The sequence below is a fragment of the Micromys minutus genome (assembly GCF_963924665.1).
Source record: "Micromys minutus genome assembly, chromosome: 2".
NCBI lineage: Eukaryota > Metazoa > Chordata > Mammalia > Rodentia > Muridae > Micromys > Micromys minutus.
The window spans coordinates 47,709,831-47,730,770 of NC_137971.1; the positions used below are offsets into that span (position 1 = coordinate 47,709,831).

General features: G+C 37.2%; 1 protein-coding gene across 1 annotated transcript; it reads right to left on the minus strand.

Moving 5' to 3' along the window:
* Positions 1-3,203: 3,203 nt before the first annotated feature.
* On the minus strand, positions 3,204-14,488 carry LOC308416118 (membrane-spanning 4-domains subfamily A member 6B-like; the record flags this gene model as incomplete). Its single annotated transcript, XM_080911113.1, has 7 exons — positions 14,467-14,488; positions 12,763-12,925; positions 11,968-12,102; positions 9,997-10,053; positions 6,040-6,243; positions 4,232-4,333; positions 3,204-3,299 (listed from the first exon to the last, which is right to left on the minus strand). The coding sequence occupies exons 2-7, from the start codon at positions 12,907-12,909 to the stop codon at positions 3,204-3,206; spliced, it is 741 nt and encodes a 246-aa protein (XP_080767239.1). The 5' UTR covers positions 12,910-12,925; positions 14,467-14,488.
* Between the last annotated feature and the right edge of the window lie 6,452 nt (positions 14,489-20,940).

Genomic DNA, 20,940 nt, shown 5'->3' on the forward strand with positions numbered 1-20,940 from the left:
TGATCTGGGGGATCATTCTTAGAGACCTTGGTACTATCTCAAATATAGGCCATAAACACAGGCACACACACACACACACACACACACACACACACACACACACACACATGCACACAGAAACACAAACACACACAAAATGTAGTCACTCAGTTAAATTAATGAAGTACTCTGCTCAAACAATTAAAAAAAACATATCGTGTAAATTTTTCAGAAATATTTAAAAAATGAGAAGCTACTCTTTCATTGTTTTTCCTTCTCTGGAAGAATTTTTAATTTTTTTAATATTTCCCTTATTACATCAATTTGAGTACCTAAGTTGAAGTCCTATAATTCTGAAAGAAACTCACAGATACTGAGTGTCTGGTTCATAGCCACATTTATATCTAGATATTTAATAATATGTAAACTTCCAAATACATAAATTAGAACACAAGCCTGAACAATGTCATATGGGATGATATTTAATTTTAAAGAAAAATTATAAAACAGAACTTGAAGGAAAATGATTAAATTTTTATTTGCATAAAAATTAAAAGCTTGGCTTAAACATGAGAATATTTATAAATGAGAATTGTTAGTCAATCCTAGCCCTAACTTAAGAAATTACTGAAAGTGCTATAAAAATTATTAACTAAAAAATATAGACTCTGAGTTCCAAGGGACAAGAGTGCCACACAAAGTTGGCTTTGAGGATGCAGAAAAGAGGTCCCACATGGTATGTCTTTGTGCATGCTGTGATTGACACTATGAAAACAGACTCACAGACAGAATAGAAAGGTGTAAAGTACATCAGAAATGATTTTTTTCATAGCTCTAATCATCTAATGTTTCTGTATTAGGACACTAAACTCACAGAAGAAGACTGGAGTGTCTTCATTTTCCACCATGTTCATAGCAGCCTTATTTATAATAGCTAGAAGGTGGAAAGAATCCAGATGCCTTTCAACATAGGAATAGATACACAAAATGTGGTGGATTTACCCCATGGAGTAGTACTCAGATATTAAAAACAATGACTTTACGTAATTCCTAGGCAAAGGATGGAACTAGAGACTATCATCCTGAGTGAGGTAACTCACTCACAAAAGAACACACATGATATGTAGTCATTGATAATTGGATACTAGTCCAGGAAATTTCTGAATACCCAAGAAACAATTCACAGACCTTTTGAAGCTCAAAATGAATGAAGACCAAAATGTGGAAGCCTCAGTTTTTTTTTAGAAAAATAGAAAAGGAAAGATAAAAAAAATGTGTATTCATCATATATTATTAATTAACAAATTTTGTGAGCTGTAATATCTTATAAAATAAATAAATTAATAAAAAAGATTGGAGTGTCTTAGCCTCCTCTCTCTTTTAATATTCATTTATAAATGATTGGTATAGCTTTCATTAAATATTGAAGTGAGTTGATTAGTGAAATACTCTGTAATTGAGTCTCAATTGCTGGGGAAGTTTGTGACTATTGAACACATTCCTTTGCTTGTTATATAACATTTCATATTTTAAATTCTTTTATAGTAATTATGTTTGGCTAGCTTTTCACAATTAATATCTTTCTACTATTTGTTCTCATTTCTTTTAATTGTATAAACTCTTTTGTTCACTATGTGATGTTAAGTGCTTGTAGTTTCTGTAGAGTTGGTAATGATGTGTCCTTGTTTCATAGGAGGTTTGATGCCAACAGTAACGACTGTTCTGGAATAGGGATGGAGTGATAAAAACATCATCTGTGAGTTCTTGATGCTATACCTTCCTTCCCCGAATTAAAAGGAGTTACATGATTAATGGTAGGTAAGGTTCAAGAATATATCTCATAGAAAGACTCTTCTACAAATTAATTTGGCAGTAGGAGAAGAAGAAAAAATAAGAAGTCGAAGAAGGAGGAGAAGGAAAAGAATGAGAACAAGAAGAATAAGTAGAAAGTAAAGAATAAAAAGGAGAACAAGAAGAAGAATAAGAAGGAGAAGCAAAAGAAAGATACAAAGAAGAATTAGAAAAGGGATAAGAAATAGAAAAAGAAGTAGAACACACAGAGGAATTAGGATAATACTAATTATTATTTTTATTGATTTCATTGTTATTGTAAATATTATAAATTTATTGTGGACTCAAGTTGACCTTAATATCTTATAGAATATGATCTTAATTGTCCTGTCATTCCCCGCATTCTATATTTACTATTAATTTTAAATAAATTTTATTTATGGATATTTTACATGGATAGTCATATGTCGTACCTGTGTGTCTACTGCCCACCACGGCCAGAAAAGATTGTCATATAACCTAGAACTGAAGTTACACAAGTTTGTGAACTGCTGTGTGGATGCTGGTAATAAAATTCATAACCTCACAGAAAGAATCAGTGCTCTTACCTCAGAGACATTTATCCAGCCTCCTATAAGAACTGAAGAAATGCCTATCATTTTGGTGATCCTAGAAATAAGTACCTTACCTGGTACCTCCAAAAATAATTGCTAAAACTTAAACATTCATTCAGTTTTAGTTTTGTTCACACACACACACACACACACACACACACACACAACCACCACAATACATACAAACAGCAACACATATATTCCTACTTGTGCTTCCCATGCTTTTTTGGTTGATAGAGAACAAAAGAGTAACAAACACCTGTATTTATGTATCACAGGGGATTTGAATGGTGCATAAAAGCAAAACAACAACAAAAACCCATACAAAATTAACATATAGTAACAAAAACTTTATTGTGAAGCAACAACATGGACACTCCTTGAGACTTCATTGCAGGTCACATGTCTCTATTCACGAGTGAGTAAAACTGGCATGATGAAAGACCCATGCCATTGCAGGGATTCTGGATAAAAAGACTGTTAATGATTAACTGTTATTAATTGCATGAGATAAGAAAATGTTGCCCCTATGAGTCACCACAATTCCCTGCAACATTCTGTTAATTTCTGAGAAATATCTTGGACTCTAGCCACTATTTGCAGGTCTGAACTTTGGCTGAAGCCAAGGTCATGAAAATCAATAGGGGGTCACTAAGACACCCATTCAACACATACTGCTATTCACTATATAAACAGTCTACATTTTAAGTAACTGTCATTGCTACCTTGTTATGGTTAGTTTTCTGCATTATCATGAAGACGTACCCTCTGCTATACAGTTTCCACTTGCTTGAGTTATTTTTTTTTGTTTTGTTTGTCTTAACAAACCAATTGTTCTTCATGTGTAGGGTTACAAAGTGTCTTTGATTCCATGTTGGATTCATTATCTGAGTTTTCAGACAGGAAACTCACATTCTGGAACAAAGAAAGTATGTGGTTTCCGATTACAAATGTATATACATTACAATATCTATCTATCTATCTATCTATCTATCTATCTATATACATATCTATATCTATATCTATATCTATATCTATATCTATATCTATATCTATATCTATATCTATATATATATATATATATATATATATCCATACATTTATGTTCACATGTGTGTATACATATAGAATGGTAGATAGATACATAGACACCAGTATATAAATGAGAGAATTTTATTCAGTGTTGTAGATGTTTCATGATGAGAATAGCACACCTCATGTGGTGCACATATTTGATTTATATCATCTATACTATATTCTACACTCTAATTAAGGATCTGGTTAGAGCAATGCTTTCTTCTTCAGTTAATGAAGACATGCACCCTGAGAGCTGGCTGAGAAGGGTTGCATTTGCTGCCAAAAATTATTTCCTTTGTGTCTTTAATGCACAAAAATGTAAGATCAGAAGGAAGAACAATCAAACCTAAGATGCTGCAAGAATACATTACAGTGTGTCATTTGTCTTTAACATGTCAAGACTGTTAAAAAGACTAGTTGCTATAGTAGAAAGTATTCCTAATTAGAGGGAGGCAACCACACACCAGCATCCTGAACACAGGCAAATTCATCACAATACCAGTATATATATTTAACTTTGTAGAACCTCTGTTCCTGTGTTCGCACCAGAAAAGGGAAGAACCAGGTTTCTCTGTTTCCATGTCCAGATAATCCTCATCAGCTGCAAAATTACCTTCCACCCCATCATCTACTGTCCCACCTTCCTGTGAAAATCAACTAATATTCACATCATTATGACTGATGTCATTCTGTCTACCATTCATGACAATATAGCTCACCATGTCCCAGAGCAACACCAGGGATGTTCAGGAGGCCTCTCGAATACTCACCCCAGGGTAGACAGATTGACTTTGTTTCCACCACAGCATGGCAATGAGGACAGCCAGGCCAAGCTCCAATAAAGTACTGATCAGCATCAGTGAGAAGACTCCCTGAAATAAGGGGAAGAGAGGTTGATGTGACTGAGTCAGCTGAAGCCTTCATACCAGGGTGTGAGGTTACTGTAGAAATTAAACCATCTCCAACATCTGAGAACTAAAAGGATCTCCCAAACTTATAAATGGGCTAAAATTGATGTCTGGTCCCTTCCTTCTTTGGAGGAAGTGGGTGAAGGTGACAAACTAAGTCAACAAAGCCATTTTGCTCCACTACTCATTCCTCTTGGGCATAGATCTCACGAAACTGTTAACTGAATGAGAAAGCAGAGAGTAGTGACCCCAGGATAGAGACAACAGCTGCTGCTTTTGGCTCTTTTCTGCTGCTTAATGTGAGGCTGGACGGGTCTCTGCTTCTCAGCTTCTATGTGCTGAATTATCACCTGTTTGTACTTCCTCTGCAGAGACTTGTGAGGGTTAGTGAGGTTATGACCATGCAAGCTCTTTGTATATGTTAGTTTTGATAAAGCCTACCTCCTTTGGGATGTATTTTTTTTCTATGATGGCAAAAAAAAAAAGTTAGAAAAACAATCCAGGTTCTACAGTCTGCATTATCATCACAAAACAACTCAAAAGTCTAAGTAAAGAACACATGTCCCATGACTTTTTTCCAAGGTGTCCACCATGACAACCACTTAATAGGGATGATGATGAATCTGACATTGTAAGCTCATCATTTATTGGTACATATATAAGCAGTGTGTAACTACATACAATTTGAAACGGACCCATTATGCTATAATTTGTGATCCATGCAAATTTCTGTCCAATGCTTCAGGCTTCTAAAGTCAGAATTAGTTATTCCAGATGCTAATTTACTCACATTATTATGCATCTAATTTACACATACTTTTTCTTCCTATGGTTTTCTTAACCAACGAAGAAACACTGGACTTAGATCCATGAGGAACAGAAAGCCTGAGGTTGACCAGACCTTGCTCTCTAGCCATCTTGGAACTCTGGTTTTTATTTTATGTTTGTTGTCATAAGACAATGAATATTATGCAGAATCTACATTGTGATTTTATTAAACATTATTTCCATATGATAGGGACAAAATGTATGTTCTTGGATGTTTTAATTGGAAGCATGTTATTTCTGTTAGTCGAATTGCATTACATTCTTCTAACATGATGATGATCTCTCACATCACTCCAGTTACTCTACGCCATTTCTTTGTATTTCTTTCCTCATTTAAAAATCTCATCTCTTTGAGGATGATGAAAACAATAGTGAGTTTACCTCCATACAGGCTCAGTTCTGGATACAGTGAGCACTTGTGGGAGCAGACTTCTGACATCCCCAGTATACTCCAATTCTTCCCACAATCTATTTCTCAGTGTTTAGCTGAGTTTTGCTCAGCTCACTTTATTCTCTCCAGGACACATGTGCCTGGTTTCTTTGTTACCAAATCCAGATCACCTGAGTCTTTTGGGTATGAATCTTATCTTGCTAAAACCAGCTCTTTCCAATCTACATATCTAGCCCTCTAGAAAATGTGTTAATTCTTTTAACCCATTTCCGAGTTAAAAATGATTTAAGGTTAAGAGCTTTATCATTTTTTACCTTTGCTATATTTTTCCTGACCCATTCCCTAAGTACTCAAACAAGACAAACTGAAAGGTTTTCAAAAGATAGGAAAAAGACTACTATTTCTCCATAAGTTAAAGAAAATATTTAGTGCAGCTTTTAGAAATACTTACAGCCAGAACAGACTCGTCAGCAGAGCACTCATTCTGGTCTGAGTCATTGAAAGGTTGGTAGTAATATTTTGTGGGTCTACGCTCCTCTTTCTGCTTGCACTGCTCTAAGGCAAGATGCAAACCAGCCAGGCAGAAAGAGATGATAATGATGCCCATCAAAGCAAATGAAGCACTCAGGATGTTCAGAGTCATGCTGCCATCTACCTGGAAGAAGGAGCAGGGTTCAATTATAACTCTCTTCAAGAATGGTGCACCCTTTCTATATGGCTTTATTAGCAGGTGAATACTTAATAATTTATTTCTTTATTCTTCCTAATGCATATCTACAAAGACTAGAAGGAGCAGAATCCCTGGTTTTTCTGCCTGTGTTTTCTATGCTGCATTTCTCAGACGATATTTGCTAGATCACTTCACCCAGCCATCATCACCACATTTACAGGACCCTATGAATGTCTAGGGACATACAGATCCTAAACCTAAATTGCACTGGGGTGGATAAACAGGATTACAGTGGTAAAAAATAAAATATTTTCCTGATATGACAGATTAGAAAGACCTAAGACTAGGCTCACAGAGTATTTTAATTTACTTTATTTGTTTTTGGATTATTTTAATGTCAAATTGGGTGTGATTTTGATTTTTGTGGCTATATTATTTCTCTGGGAGAGAACGCAAAATACAAGCTTTTCTGATTTCTAACTGAAGAATATGCTGATTTGGGGAAAATATTTTGTCCTTGTGTTTTTAGAAAAGTTGATTAGGCTCTGGACATCCTCCAGAGCTATATAGACCAGATTTAATAGAGAGAGAACCCCAGAAGAACTAGATTCAAGAGAATAGAACAAAAAAGGAACATAATTTCATCATAACCAGTCTATGTACCCTACGAAGACTGAAACAATCTATATAGATATCTTGATGATAGCTAAATTTTGTTTGAGATTTTATATTGCAAAATGTACAGCTTTGATGAGATCCAACATCAGAGATGCTTAACTGAGCTGCTCAAACTCCTGCTCTCAGGGACTTTCAGCCATATATAGTCAGGACAGCCATAGAGACTATAATAATCATTGGTATGGCTTTTTAAAGGTCTAACCAACACCGTTATAGCCACAGCCCCCACGCAAAGATATCTCAATGCCCATGTACAGCTTGAAGAAGTATGAAGAGACATCGATTCAATGTTCTGGATTTGGGGGGCTGAAGATGGTTATTCTAAGGTTGTTTTCCTGGGGAATATAGAAATTGTCATAATTTAACAGGGAAGAGTTAGCTAGAGCTGATTTTGCAGTCATAATCTCATTTGGTAGAAATCCTTATGATTGTTACTAAGTTGAAGTTATAATTTTTCACAATGGTACAGAATTGTTTTGATGCAGAATCACATTTTCATTGGCATAAATTTCCTCTATTTTTACAAAAAGAAATTGAAAGTACAAGGCTTGGATCCAGTCCTTTTGTTAATGCCATTACAAACTCTGTAAATGATTGAGCAATATGAGTTAAGGGCCAATTCCAGTAAACTCTTGACTCTGAGATAATAGATAGCATGACTGCTAGATAGATATTTTATTTAGAAATGGCTGAGAGTGGTTGATGCACCATAGTCCAGTTACTTCACACAGATTGATAGTTTTTTTAAAATGTCAGAGATACGCGGAATGTGGCATTTAATGTTATTTATCATTTATTGAGACGTATCTGCTCTCAACAGCTCCCCTTGCATGGGTTCAAAGAAGAAACTGAGCATCTACCTCCAGGTGAGGTTATACATTGCAACAAGCTAGCCAATTGGAAGAAACTGCCTATTCTATAGACCTGTACTGTTCATGAAAGAATACAAGTTACAGGATTGAATAGCTTAGCTTTGCTGATACAGAATAAGCTAGGCCTTAATAATTCTGGTTTCAAGATGTCTGTCAGATGACCCTGGGACAGAGGACTGAAGAACGATGATCCAATGTGTTGCTATCAGGGGAATTTATAGGCAGGCTTCTGTCTTTATAACTTGTCTCTATTCTAAAATCTGTGTTAGGCTTCCTTTATTTTCAGTTAATATTAGTCACTCTTGGATTTCTGACGGGGCTGAAGACTATTTATAGTCTCATAGCCTACTCAGGATATTTAGCATTGGGAAAACATATTTAATTGAATATTTTTCAGACAGTATGCTAGCTAACCACGACATAACATGGATTTTAAGCCTTTGTTAAATTAGGTTAGATTAACAGTGTTCTATTTAACTGAAAAAAATGATGGACTGGGTTTAAGGTGTATTTTATGCTTTATAAATTACAGAATGGTAAAAGTCTTGCTTAACTCATATGTGAGAGAAAAGAACCTTTTAATTTGACAAATAAGGGGGAAATGTAGATTGCTGTCTGTAAGCAGGAAAGATCAGATTGAAGATAAGGTAAAGCCTATGATTGGACAGTAGATAAGGTGAACGGGCCAAGAGACTTTGAGAGGCTGGCAGGATAGGAAGGAGAGAAGGAAGGAAGAAAGAGGAAGAGGATGACCTAGACTTGTGTGGCTTTCAATAGACACAGGCAGCTTTAAACATCTTATAAGGGATGGATAATTACTGGACCATTTGTCCTATATAGGTAGATAATTTATATCAATATCTATTGGCTCTAAGTTTATTGTGTGGACGTTTTGTGGGTAAGAATTTAGTGATTTAAATATGATTGATAAATTACAAGCCTAAAGAATTTTGATTTTTTTTTACCAGGTTACTGGGAATTGTGACTGAGTAGAGTCTGTAGCAAGTAAGCAAGGAGATAGGCGGTCTCTGCATGGGGCCAGCCCAGGGAATAGAGAGTACCTAGCATATGGTACACCTCTCTCTCTCTCTCTCTCTCTCTCTCTCTCTCTCTCTCTCTCTCTCTCTCTCTCTCTATCTATCTATCTATCTATCTTCCTCTCCCTTTATCTCTATCTCTCTTTCCCTCTCCCTCTTTCTCTATCTCTATCTCATTATTTAATACAACATCTTTACTTCATTCAAAAGTTTCTTCTTGTATATATTTTTCTTCTGCCCAGGAACAGTTTTTCACTGAAAGAAGTTAAAGCAGGAAAATCTGAATTCTTAGCTAAAACAAATAACTACTGACATCTCAGAATTACGTCATGCTGCCTCTCTGTTCACATAGTACAGTCAATTTAGGCAAAAGCCTTTTCCTGATGGAGACATAGAGAAAAGACATGAACATTTTCTGTAGGGATCCTAATAAATTTTAAGTGGAGAGATTTTATTTTTTTTTACAAATATATAAATATAAACAAATATAACTCATTAAAAATGAAAGCGCTAGCTTGCAAACTGAAGAATTAAATCTGTGTTTCATGACATTTTATTGCCATGACAAAATGCCTCACATAAACAGCTGAAGATAAAATATGTTGGGCTCAATTTCAGAGGCTCAGCTGACTGTTCGGGGACTTGGGTAGCATAGCAGAACATCTCCCAACATGGTGGTCAGGAAGCCTGGTGAGCAGATACTGTGCTAACCACATTTCAATTTGTCCCTTTATTCCATCTTGGCCTTAATATTAAGGAATAGAGTAATCACATTTTCCGAACTGGAAACCTCACAGAGGTATGTGTTATTAATCCTTGAGGCACTTCTCAATTCAGTCAATTAGATGACCAAGATTTACCATCATTTTCTGCATTGTCTACTGCCTACACAATGACATCATGAGACAGCAGGATTTTTACATGAGATTCCTTTGCACTGGTCTTAGACAACAGGTAAACTATAATGTTGGCCACCATGATAGAAAGACTGTGCTTCATATAGGGATATGGGAAACCCAGAATCAGCTCACAAGTTGAACAAGTAACCACTGTAGAGCTTAGTTTGTAAGTTTCAGCATGAAAAGCCCAGCCCTGAGGTATCTCTATGGGTTTTGTGCTCATCAGTTTTTAGATATGGCTCTTGTACTCACCAAAGTTTTGGTTGACTTTGTCTCTGTGATGATGGACAGAATTCCAGAGACAATAAACTGCTCAGAAAAGGAGAAAACATTGTCAGGTCACTTTCTATGTACAGAGTGATTATGTCGCTACTCTATGGTGTTTAGGATAAACCCCCATAAAACAAATGACCAATGACACACAAATGTAGGCTCACAGAGGTGTCTCTTTGTCCATGCACTATTCAGAACCCCACGAAAAGGTATATGAGTGCATAAATCTATCTTATTAAAACACACAAAATCTCTAAGATATTGAAAAAGGATGTTACATTAAATAGAAAAGAAAATGTGGATTTAGATGAATTCAGAGTCTGAGACATTGATACACAAGGAAAGAAAATCGAAAACAACTATGGGGGAGTTTAGAAGGCCATGTCTTTCAGATTTTGCTAGGAGTTTGAGAATAATATGCACTAGGTTTTGATTTTTAAAAGAAAAAATAGTGAAATTCTTCCTCTTTTTAAAGGCAGTAAAGGGAAGATACTAAGAAACACAGATAAAAATAAAGAGAACTCTCAAAAACACTGTTTCTAGAGATCACGATAAATGAGAACTAAAGGAAGCAGAAGGTTGCATTTCCAGAAGTCTTTGGTTGTGATTTTTTTAAAAAATCATGATTATATTATAATAGAGTATTTTCTATTATCCAAGAAATTAAATGACATGAAGCAACAAACAGTTTAGAAAATTTTTAAGTAGAAAATTTGTTATTTCTAGTCTCCAAAGTCATGCTGCCTGTCAATATAAATAAATTTTGGGTCTTTATCTGCAATGATAGGGATTTTACTCAGCGTCTGTGAAGACCTTGCATGTGTTATGCTGCTAAGCCATGCCCACAGTTTCAGAGATAGTCTTAATAAAGATAAAAGAACTGAGTGTCTTTTCATATGCAAGGCATCTTTAGTGTGAAGAGCACAATGTGGTAGGGAAAAGAAAATGAAGTAACAGCACTGACTTAGCCATCACCATATCAGCACCATGATCAGGGTTATGTGAGCAGTGAAGGGTTGTAATTAATCAGCATCCTTCTTAAATATCTGCTGGACTGCAAGTTACTGATGGCATTGACACCTACACAGTCATCACTCTTGCTCATTTAAAGATTAACAGGGTATCAGACAAACACAAACAAAGAAATATTTACAAATAACTAGACCAGCATAACTCTGAAATAGTCAAAATCACCAAGGAAATGGAAGTCTGAGAAGGTCCAAACAAGGACATGTAGTGGAGAATCTGGGCACAGAAGTGGTGGAATGTGGTGTTTTTGAGTGGAAATTGGACCCAAAACATTCATATTTTACTGATGAAATCAGACAATGTATTGGTCTGAAAAGAAAAAAATTAGGAATCATTGACACAAGAGAAAGATTGAGCTGTGGATGAATCCAAGTAAGAGATGCAGGAAAGGAAAAAAAGCTGTAGTCAGCAGATTGGAGACCCCAGTGACAGAAATCTTCACCTGTAAGAAACTTTTCCTCATCAGTCTAAAGGAAAATTGTTCTCTGACAAAATGACCTTCATAACCTTTTGACTCCAGAGTGAAATCCAGTTCATTACCTTGAATGCCTCCAGCAAAGCCAGATCAAAAGAATGAAAGTGTCCTTTCCGTAGTGTGCTCCACTGGATGATCTCTCACATTACAGAAAGCTCTAGATCATTGGGATCCCACTTCCCAGACTTTTCCCTAAAGTCAGGAAACCCCTAAATTCATCATACCTCAAGAGTTGTTGTGAAATTCATAAGAATGTTTATTTGGATTAGATGGGAAAATCTTCAGGATGACATAACTGCTGCCCTTGTACATTAAGACCTTCTCTCATGACAGATAGGAGATCAAGGTCTACCACTGACCTATTTTTCACTGTAGACAGAAATGCAGCTAAGTTACAACTCCCTTCTCTGTCCTCCCCATCTTAGGCCCCACACAAGTCTACTTACAAACAAAGCTCCTATAAATGGGTAGCCAGATTTTAACAGGAGAGAAAACACTGAGGTAAAATGTGAGGAGGAGGGAACAGATGCCAAAATGATTCCCAGACTCAGCACCATCACGGCACACATGATCTGGATTGCCTGTTGAAAGAAGATGAAAGGTCAAACCAGCAATGATTATGCTTTGTCTCCCTTTGTCTCTGTGGTAAAAGGGAAAATTTGTCTTCCTGACACCCCTTTCACCTCAGACTCACAGAGGTGCCCGTGCATAGAGAGTTAGTACAGACAAGACTATAAAACAACTCAGCAAAAATATTTCTTTTCCCTTTACTCAAAAACATTCTATCAGTGAGTCTGGAAAGAACAGTGAATACAAAGCCAATGGGTTTTTTTTTTTTTTTTTTTTTTTTTTTTTTTTTTTTTTGGTACCATTTTCTTTCTCTTTACACACAGAGATCTCCTAGGATATAGCTACAAATATTTTCATAAATAAAACATGAATAAGTATCCTTTAAAACAACAATAACAAAAAAGAAATAAGCAACAAACTCTCAATGATTCATGGAATAAAGTCTTTGGAGTGCAATCCAAATCCATTGCAATAAAGGGAAATATTTGCCAATTTTAGAAGGTTTTAGTGATGAAGCATCTTGCTCAGGGGTTGCCACCAGTGCACCTGCACTTTATGGTCACCCAGTCAAAAGTGAAGTTTCCGACTCTCCAAATGTATCTCTAGTCCCAATACACAGTGCGTCACCCTCTGCCCTACTCCCACCCCACAATGTTCTGGGTGGGATTTACCGCCATCACTTTGATCTCTGACTTTAGATGTTTCTTCAGGTTGCCTTGTCTCTGGTGGTTAGGCTGGGTTTTGTCTGTTTTGGGAAAGTTGATTCTATTTGGTGAAATCTCTGTGATGGTCTCATTGGCCACTACTTGTGGAATCATGATGGAGTTCCAAAGGCTGGAAGAGAAAATGGAATTGGCTCTTATGAAATACTGTGCACATTGTTGTGGTTTGGTTTAGTTTTGTTTTGATTTTGTTTGCTTGGTTGATTTAGTTTGTATTCTTTTTGTTGATGTTGTTTTCTGCCTCTTTGTGTGTGTGTGTGTGTGTGTATAAGAGAGAGAGAGAGAATGAGAGAGAGAGAGAGAGAGAGAGAGAGAGAGAGAGAGAGAGAGAGAGAGAGAGAGAGAGGGAGGGAGGGAGGGAGACAGAGATATAGAGACAGAGACAGAGACAGAAAAATAAGATGTGAAGTCAGATAGGTGGAGAGGATTGAGGAAGTGAAATGAAAGGAAGGGAAACCATGATCAGAATATATATCAAATAAATTTTCAGTAAGTCATTAAATGCTTTGGCTTTGAACATAAAATAACAACAAAGAAAATAAAATATGCTATACCTCTCAGACTGTGCACCTTTGTGCATCTTTGACCTGTGCTTTGGCAAAAGATACTGGTGGTACAGGGGAATGTAAAATCACATATGTGATTCATGAGTTTTTTTCCCGTAATGTTAAACACACACCATAGAAGGGAAAAGCTGAGTTCCTACAGGATTCTGTGTCCATGCCCAAACGTTCACACAAAATTTGTAAATGTAGCTCTGGCTCATTCCCAAATTCACCTAGAACAAGAGCATTGTCTTTATTCAATGATGTTTGCCATCCGGTTACTTTGCTAGCTGTGAGGTATTAAAAGTCAACCTCCAGTGCTTTCCAATCCATGCTACTTACCACTGAAAACATAACCCCATTTATCTGCATTGTGTGTCTAATAGTGCTAAGTATTTTAGAAATACCACTTCCCATTTTATTATATTTTAGTAGACATGATCGTCTAGTGTTTTTATTCTTCAAAACAAACCTTTATGTTAATTAATAAAATCACAATCAGTAACAAAATCAGAATCAAATCTTACTGTACATGTGGAAGTCATTCATGCTTTGTACAATAACATCAAATAAATGTTATGTAAATAACCAAAGCTCTCAGTGACCAGTTGCCTACACATAGTAGGGTGTCTCTGACTCAGGTTCTTCTCCGTATTTTTCCACAAGTCAGGGGCAGCCTGTGGCTGAGTCTCTTCAATGTGGAGAAGTAGCTGAATGCAGAGGTATGAGAAGGTCTGGAGTCCTAACGTGTGGTTCACGTTTTGTCATGATTCTGACAATCATGTCCCTGTTAGTTGGAAGGACCCCAACCCCAGGGAAATGGTTTCTGAGATCAGCTTGGCTCCCTTCTGTTCTATGTGCTCTTATCAGCCCTTAGGCTGCCCAATCAGTGAATGGCCTGAGAGCTCTGCTCCTTCTGGCAGTGATCACCAAGATCATGCAGCTAAACCAGCCAGGACAAAGGTAAGCCAGATGTCCTGTCCCTTTTCCCATTTAATTCTGAAGTGGCCCAGTGTCTCAATTGCTTTCACGAGCATCAGCAAGTACTGGTAACTCAGTCCCAGAAACAGAGTGCTACACAGAGAGAAGCCTCTTCAGGGTCGCCTACCTGAGCCTGCGTGCCTTGTCCCTTCCAGCTGAGCTCTGCAGAACCCTAAGAGCCTTAACTCTGGGGTCTCTCAGTCTGATCTTTTGTTACTTCCTGTGAAGTTCTAATTGTCCCCAGCCCTTTCTTCTTCTATGCTTACTGCACAGGAAGTGGTGCTTATAGTCTGGGGACATGTGACTGTACCTGCACTTCCTATTTCAGAAGCTCCTAGTAGCATCTGAAAAATCTCTAACAGAATCAGTTTTGAGAGAATGAGGGGTGGGGTAGTGAGTTCCAATACCCACCAGCCGTGTAATGTCCAACAGCACATTCTTTTTTTGTTTTAAGATTTATTTACTTATTTATCATAAGTACACTGTGGCTGTCTTCAGACAGTCCAGAAGAGGGCATCAGATCTCATTACAGATGATTGTGAACCACCATGTGGTTGCTGGGATTTTAACTCTGTACCTCTGGAAGAGCAGTCAGAGCTCTTAACCACTGAGCCTTCTCTTCAGCCCTTAAGTTTACATTCTTGAACTTTAGTTATTTATGAGTTAAACAGAACAGCACCATGATGGAACAACCCATTAAGATGAGAGAAAGTTTCTCTGAAAGACCTGTCTTCCTTTTAATTAGTAGTTAATGAACTGTCTTGATTATGAATGATATCAAAAATTGTAGTAATGATGAATTAAATATTTCACAATGTTTAGTAAAGTATGATAATCGCAATCTTGACCTTGCTATTTGATATATTACTTTATGATAGGCTAATACACTACTGAAAAAAAAACTGTACTATATAATTTATTGTAACAATTGATCATCTTACATTATATTTTGTACTTTGTTATTCATAATTTTTTTCAGTACCCTTTAAGCCTCTGGGGAAAAAACTTGCACACAGCATTTCCGCACTCATTGGTTAATTGCTACTTACTTTAGAGCATTCCTCATCTTTTCTATCCTTCTTCTAGGTCACTAAACTTCTCTAACAGTGAATGTGTCCAGAGAATTACTGGACACTTCTAGAAAAGTAATAGATCATGAGAGAAACAAGCAGAGAAGTTTCAACACATCAAGTTCTTGTAACTCAGTCATGAAGTCATTGTTGACATCAACAATCCTGCTCTCTGGATACAGTTATGAAAACAGGTGTCCCTGTGGCTTTCAAACCCTTGCATGGGACTGCTCAGAAGCTGACTTTGACATTATTAATTTCACAGGGGAACCAGAGCCAGGCGAAGTAACTGGACAGCCACACTCTGTAAATTTTCTTCCTTTTTTTTCCTTGGAGGCAGCCAGAAGGAACCAAGTGTGAGCCACTTTCCCATCAGAGGGTGGTAGTGTGGTGATTCCCTGCAGGCTTCACAGCAGGCAGAAAAATAAAACAACAGCAACAACAACAAAACAAATCAGGAAGGGAAGAGGATTAAACTCAGCTCACCCCCATTTTGCTGTAACTGGTGCTGGAACAAGACTTCTTGAGTCTGGCCCAAATGGTTAACTTTAGCCATATTTAAGTAGAGTTCAAATTTGGAAAAAAAAGATATTTAGATGGCAATGAATTCAGTCCCACCAAGTACACAACAATTGAATTTTATATTGAGATCCTTTATAATGTGCACCTGGCATTTTTTCACAAGAACGAATACTGTTGAATCAGAGATACAGCCCAAGGTTTAGGCTCTAGGGAGCTTTATTGAGGTAAACATATGCCTGTGGGTATCAGCATTGGCCTGGCCCTAAGATAGCACAGACATCACTTAGGCTGTGGTAAAGTGCAAGTAAGTATTACTCATGCGGGTGGGTTTTATGTTAGGAAAGCAGTGCTCAAGATCTAAGCAGAAGAGTCTGAGATGAATAAAAACAAATTCTGGGAGAGCAAGGCAGAGCCTGTCTCATTAAAGAGCAAAGGATTCCCAGGTTGTAAACCTACATCATTCCTGTCATTCCCTGAAGATCAGCTACTCATCCCATTCCAGTGAGGATGTAAGTCACCTGTTTACCTATCCTGGCTTCTCCAGTGCTTCTCAGTGTGCACAAGACCTTCTTGTTCTTTACAGTTGTGAATTACACAGTTCCTGCATGAACTCTTCTGCTGAAGACAAAGACTAAGATGTCGTATTTTATCATCTGGTAGTTGCCTTTTTCCTCAAGTCCAGAACACCACAGAGAGAAAAGCCTGCTTCAGTTCTGGAGAAGACTGAGAGACTGGCTTCTCTAAGAAATCTGTCAAAGAACTGGAGCAGGGACTATGCTAAACGCCATTGCTGTACCTGGGATACGTTCTTTTAGTTGTGTTGCCTTGTGTAGCCTCAGTGGACGAGCCAGTCTCACAGAGACTTAATGTGCCAGAGTAGCAGGATTCCAAAAGGGACCCCACCCTTTCACAAGAAAAGGGGAAGGAAAATAGAGAAAGGGTTGCGGGACTTGGGACACGGGACTTGCCCTCAGGAGGGCAGTGAGCAGGATGTAAAATGAAGAAGTTAAAGAAAATCTGGTGTTTCTTCTCCTTTCTTAGGATGCCTGTTGTCACTGTTGCTTTCACATCATGCCCTTGTCACTGTCTCAGAACCTGGTGAATTAGTGAGGTGCGCATGCTCTCTTGGGCTTTGACAGTGGTGAAGTGTAGCCTCTTAAGGGCAAGCACACCTGCTTTTGTCTGCAGGAGAACTGGTAATAAACTAGGTAAATCCGACATTCCCTCACAAGTCTGTTCTTCACTTCCAGTCTGTTCTTCACTTCCATGTTCTCACAATTTGAAGACATTTAATGGGGTACAGGGGACAATGCAGGTAAGACTCCTATCCCAAAGTTCTACACAGTGAACACAGAGTGTTGTTTTTTTCTCCATGTTATCTCAAACCTTCTGCACCCATCCATTCTCAGAAAGAATCTCTCTTCTTCTGGGGCTTTATTTGGAAAAGGGACTTATGTAGTCTGATAAAAATTTGCTTTCCCCAGTCTGAGCTCAGTTCACTCCTGTCCTTACATTCAGTGGTCTCTAGAGTCTGAACACAGATCCTGAAGAAGAAAATAAAAGACCAACAATAATACACTATGATTAGACATTTAGGACCTTCTATTTTAATCTCTCAAAACCTTTGCAGATATTCTGATCCTCTGCCCACACCCTTTGGAAAATGCCTCTTCAGAGTTTGCATTCATTTAGAATTGATATTTTCTCTTCTCTTTCCCAAGCCAATATGTACAGTCTCTGGTTTTTAATTATTTTCCCCTTGCGTAACTTCCTTCACTATTGATATCTGCTGCCTGATGTAATATGCTTTTCTGAATAACTGTTAGGCTTTCTGGTTTTGATCCTTATTTTCCCTTCTAAATATAAACATGTGAAGTTTGACTGCCTTAATTCTATCTCAAAACAGTTCTCCTCATGTCTTGACCTTCTTCATTTAATGATAATCTCTTTCATAACCAACTCATAACAGAAGTCTAAAACTTAATTTAACCTGTCTCTATTGCTTTTCTATCATCTAGACTTCAACGTTACTGCTTCCCTACCTCACAATGTTATTCATTCAATTTTATTAAAGACTTAAGCAATCAATATGCAATTTCTTCTTTTATCTTTTGAGGTAGGATCTCCTGTAGCCCAGGCTGCCCTCTAACTCATTATGTAACAAAGGTTGTCCTTCTACGTTGATTCTAGGCATACATGAAATTCTCTACAAACTTTTGGTAGATGTTTACCTACATGTGTTATATACAATCATTTCTTGTCATTCCCATTGACTTCTTTCCAGCTCAAGTCTTCATCAGTTTATTCTCCATTCATTTCTGCATAGATCATGTGTCATATATATATATATATATATATATATATATATATATATGTATATATATGCAGAGAGACTGAAAGACATATGTAGAAGATAGATGATAGATAGATAGATAGATAGGTAAGAGATAGATAGATAGATAGATAGATAGATAGAGAGAGAGAGAGAGAGAGAGAGAGAGAGAGATAGGGAGATAGATAGGGACATAGGGAGAGAAAAAAAGTTGAACATAATTACAATGTCTATATTTCATGTACAATGGCCAGAGGTATTAAGAATTCTAAAAATAAACTTAGAGCCAAACATTACCAGACTATCTAAGTTTGGTTAAATTCTTGGTATACTTCCTCCCTTTTTTTTTGTTTCAGTTTTTGTGAGTGGGTGTATAATACAATCAACGTTCACTTGTATTTTTACGAGTTTCTAGAAATGAAGAGAGTAAGACTGTGACACAGAAACACGAACAGGAGCAGATTCTGGAAGTTCTCAGAATCCTGTTTAAAGATGTATTTTCTTAATGGCAGCCAACAGAATGGGAAAAGGTCTTTATCAACCCCACATCAGATAGAAGTCTAATATCCAAGGTATACAAAGAACTCAAGAAGCTAGACACCTGCAAATCAAACAACCTTATTAAATAATGGGGTACAGAGCTAAACAAAAAGTTCTCAGTTGAGGAATATTAAATGGCTGAGAAACATCTAAGGAAGTGCTCGACATCCTTAGCCATCAGGGAAATGCAAATCAAAACAACCCTGAGATTCCACCTCACACCAGTCAGATTGGCCAAGATCCAAAACTCAGATGACATCAGATGCTGGCAAGGTTGTGGAGAAAGAGGAACACTTCTCCACTGTTGGTGGGGTTGTAAACTGATACAACCACCCTAGAAATCAGTCTGGCAATTCCTCAGAAAATTGGACATAGTACTACCTGAAGACCCAGTTATTCCACTTCTGGGCATATACCCCAGAGATGCTCCAACATAAAACAAAGACACATGCACCACAATGTTCATAGCAGCCCTATTTATAGTAGGCAGAAGCTGGAAACAACCCAGATGTCCTTCAGTAGATGAATGAATACAAAAATTGTGCTACATTTACACAATGGAGTACTAGTCAGCTATCAGAAAATATGACTTTATGAAATTCTTAAGAAAATGGATGCATCTAGAGAATATCATCCTGAATGAGGTAACCCAGTCACAAAAGAACAGACATAATATGCAGTCACTGATAATTGGTTACTAACCCCAGAAAGTTCTGAACACCCCACAAACAACTCACAGAGTATGTGAAGTTCAAGAAAGAAAAAAGAAAAAAAAGTAAATGAAAAATCATTATGCTTAATATTTACACACCAAGAAAACTTTGACTAATTCCAGGTTACATCTTGTTTTACATGTACTTTATGCTCATTGTAACTGGTAAGATCCTAATGCACACTATCAAACTTTAAAAAAAAACCAAGTACTGACAAAAATGTACTCATATACTTTTATGCAAAAATGCTTAAAATCTGTACATTTATCTTTGTTTTCAAAAATAAAGTTGTTCAATTAAAAAAAAAAGATGTATTTTCTCTGGCGTGTGTGTGAAATCTTCAATTTATAGCAGCCCACTATTTATCCTCTAGGACTCAGCATCCACAGTGAGTCCTGTCCACTGTAGAGCCATAGTCACTCCTGTAGGGAGACAGCTGGCTCCTACAGGATATTTAAGGCTGTGTTATCTCCTGCCATCATTCTGAGTTATGTGAGACACAAAACAGTCTTGTAGGCCACTCACTATGGGCTAAGCATCTTGTTCTCTGGAGAAATATTCAGAATTGTGTTTTCTTCAAGTGTGCTTTCAGAGGGAGAGAGCAGACAGGAAAAAATATTGAATAAATTCTTTACGGTTTGAGGACATGCAACCTTGTGACTGTACAAAAATTAATGCTTTTCTTTCCTTTACTTACCTTTTATACTATTTATTTCCTTTATAAGGGAAGAAGAAAAAAATCCCAAATGCTTTAAATAGAGAAGGAAAAATGCAGTATTGCTCACAATGTGGCTTATTGGGAATTGGGAAAGATGCAGCTGTGGATACAGCCTGTCCACTGCTTTATTCTCTGACCAGATTCAGAGAACAAAGGGTTGAGAGCTTAGCATAAGCACTTTCAGTAACTGACTGGGCCTCCCATCCATAGCTGAGAACTCACTTCCTGTCATGAGAAAGAGGAAGCAACAGGATCAAAGCACAAACAAAGAACTTGGTGGAAGGAAACTGAGAATGGAGTGAATTATTGCAGTCCTCATGAGTGTGACCCAGGAAGCGCTGTTGTGGGCTTGTCTGACCATATGGGACGGTATTGAGGAACCCCAACAAAGGAAAACATTTTTTGTTTGTTTGGTTTGGTGTGCTTTTGGTTTTACTTGACACGGTTTCAGATCAATCATTTTCTTATTGGTATTCATCTTGAACCAATTGTTTTGTACTTTTTATGTTTTTATATGTATTAATTGAATTTCATGTCTTTCTTTTTCTACAATGTGTGTGTGCACCAGTTGTCGGCCTGTGCTGTGAAGGTCAGAACAGGGCATTGGATCTCCTGGGACCTCAGTTAGGATTATCATGAGCCACAATGTGGGCTCTGGGAACTGAATTCAGGTCTTGTCCAAGAGCAACAAGTGCTCCAAACTGCT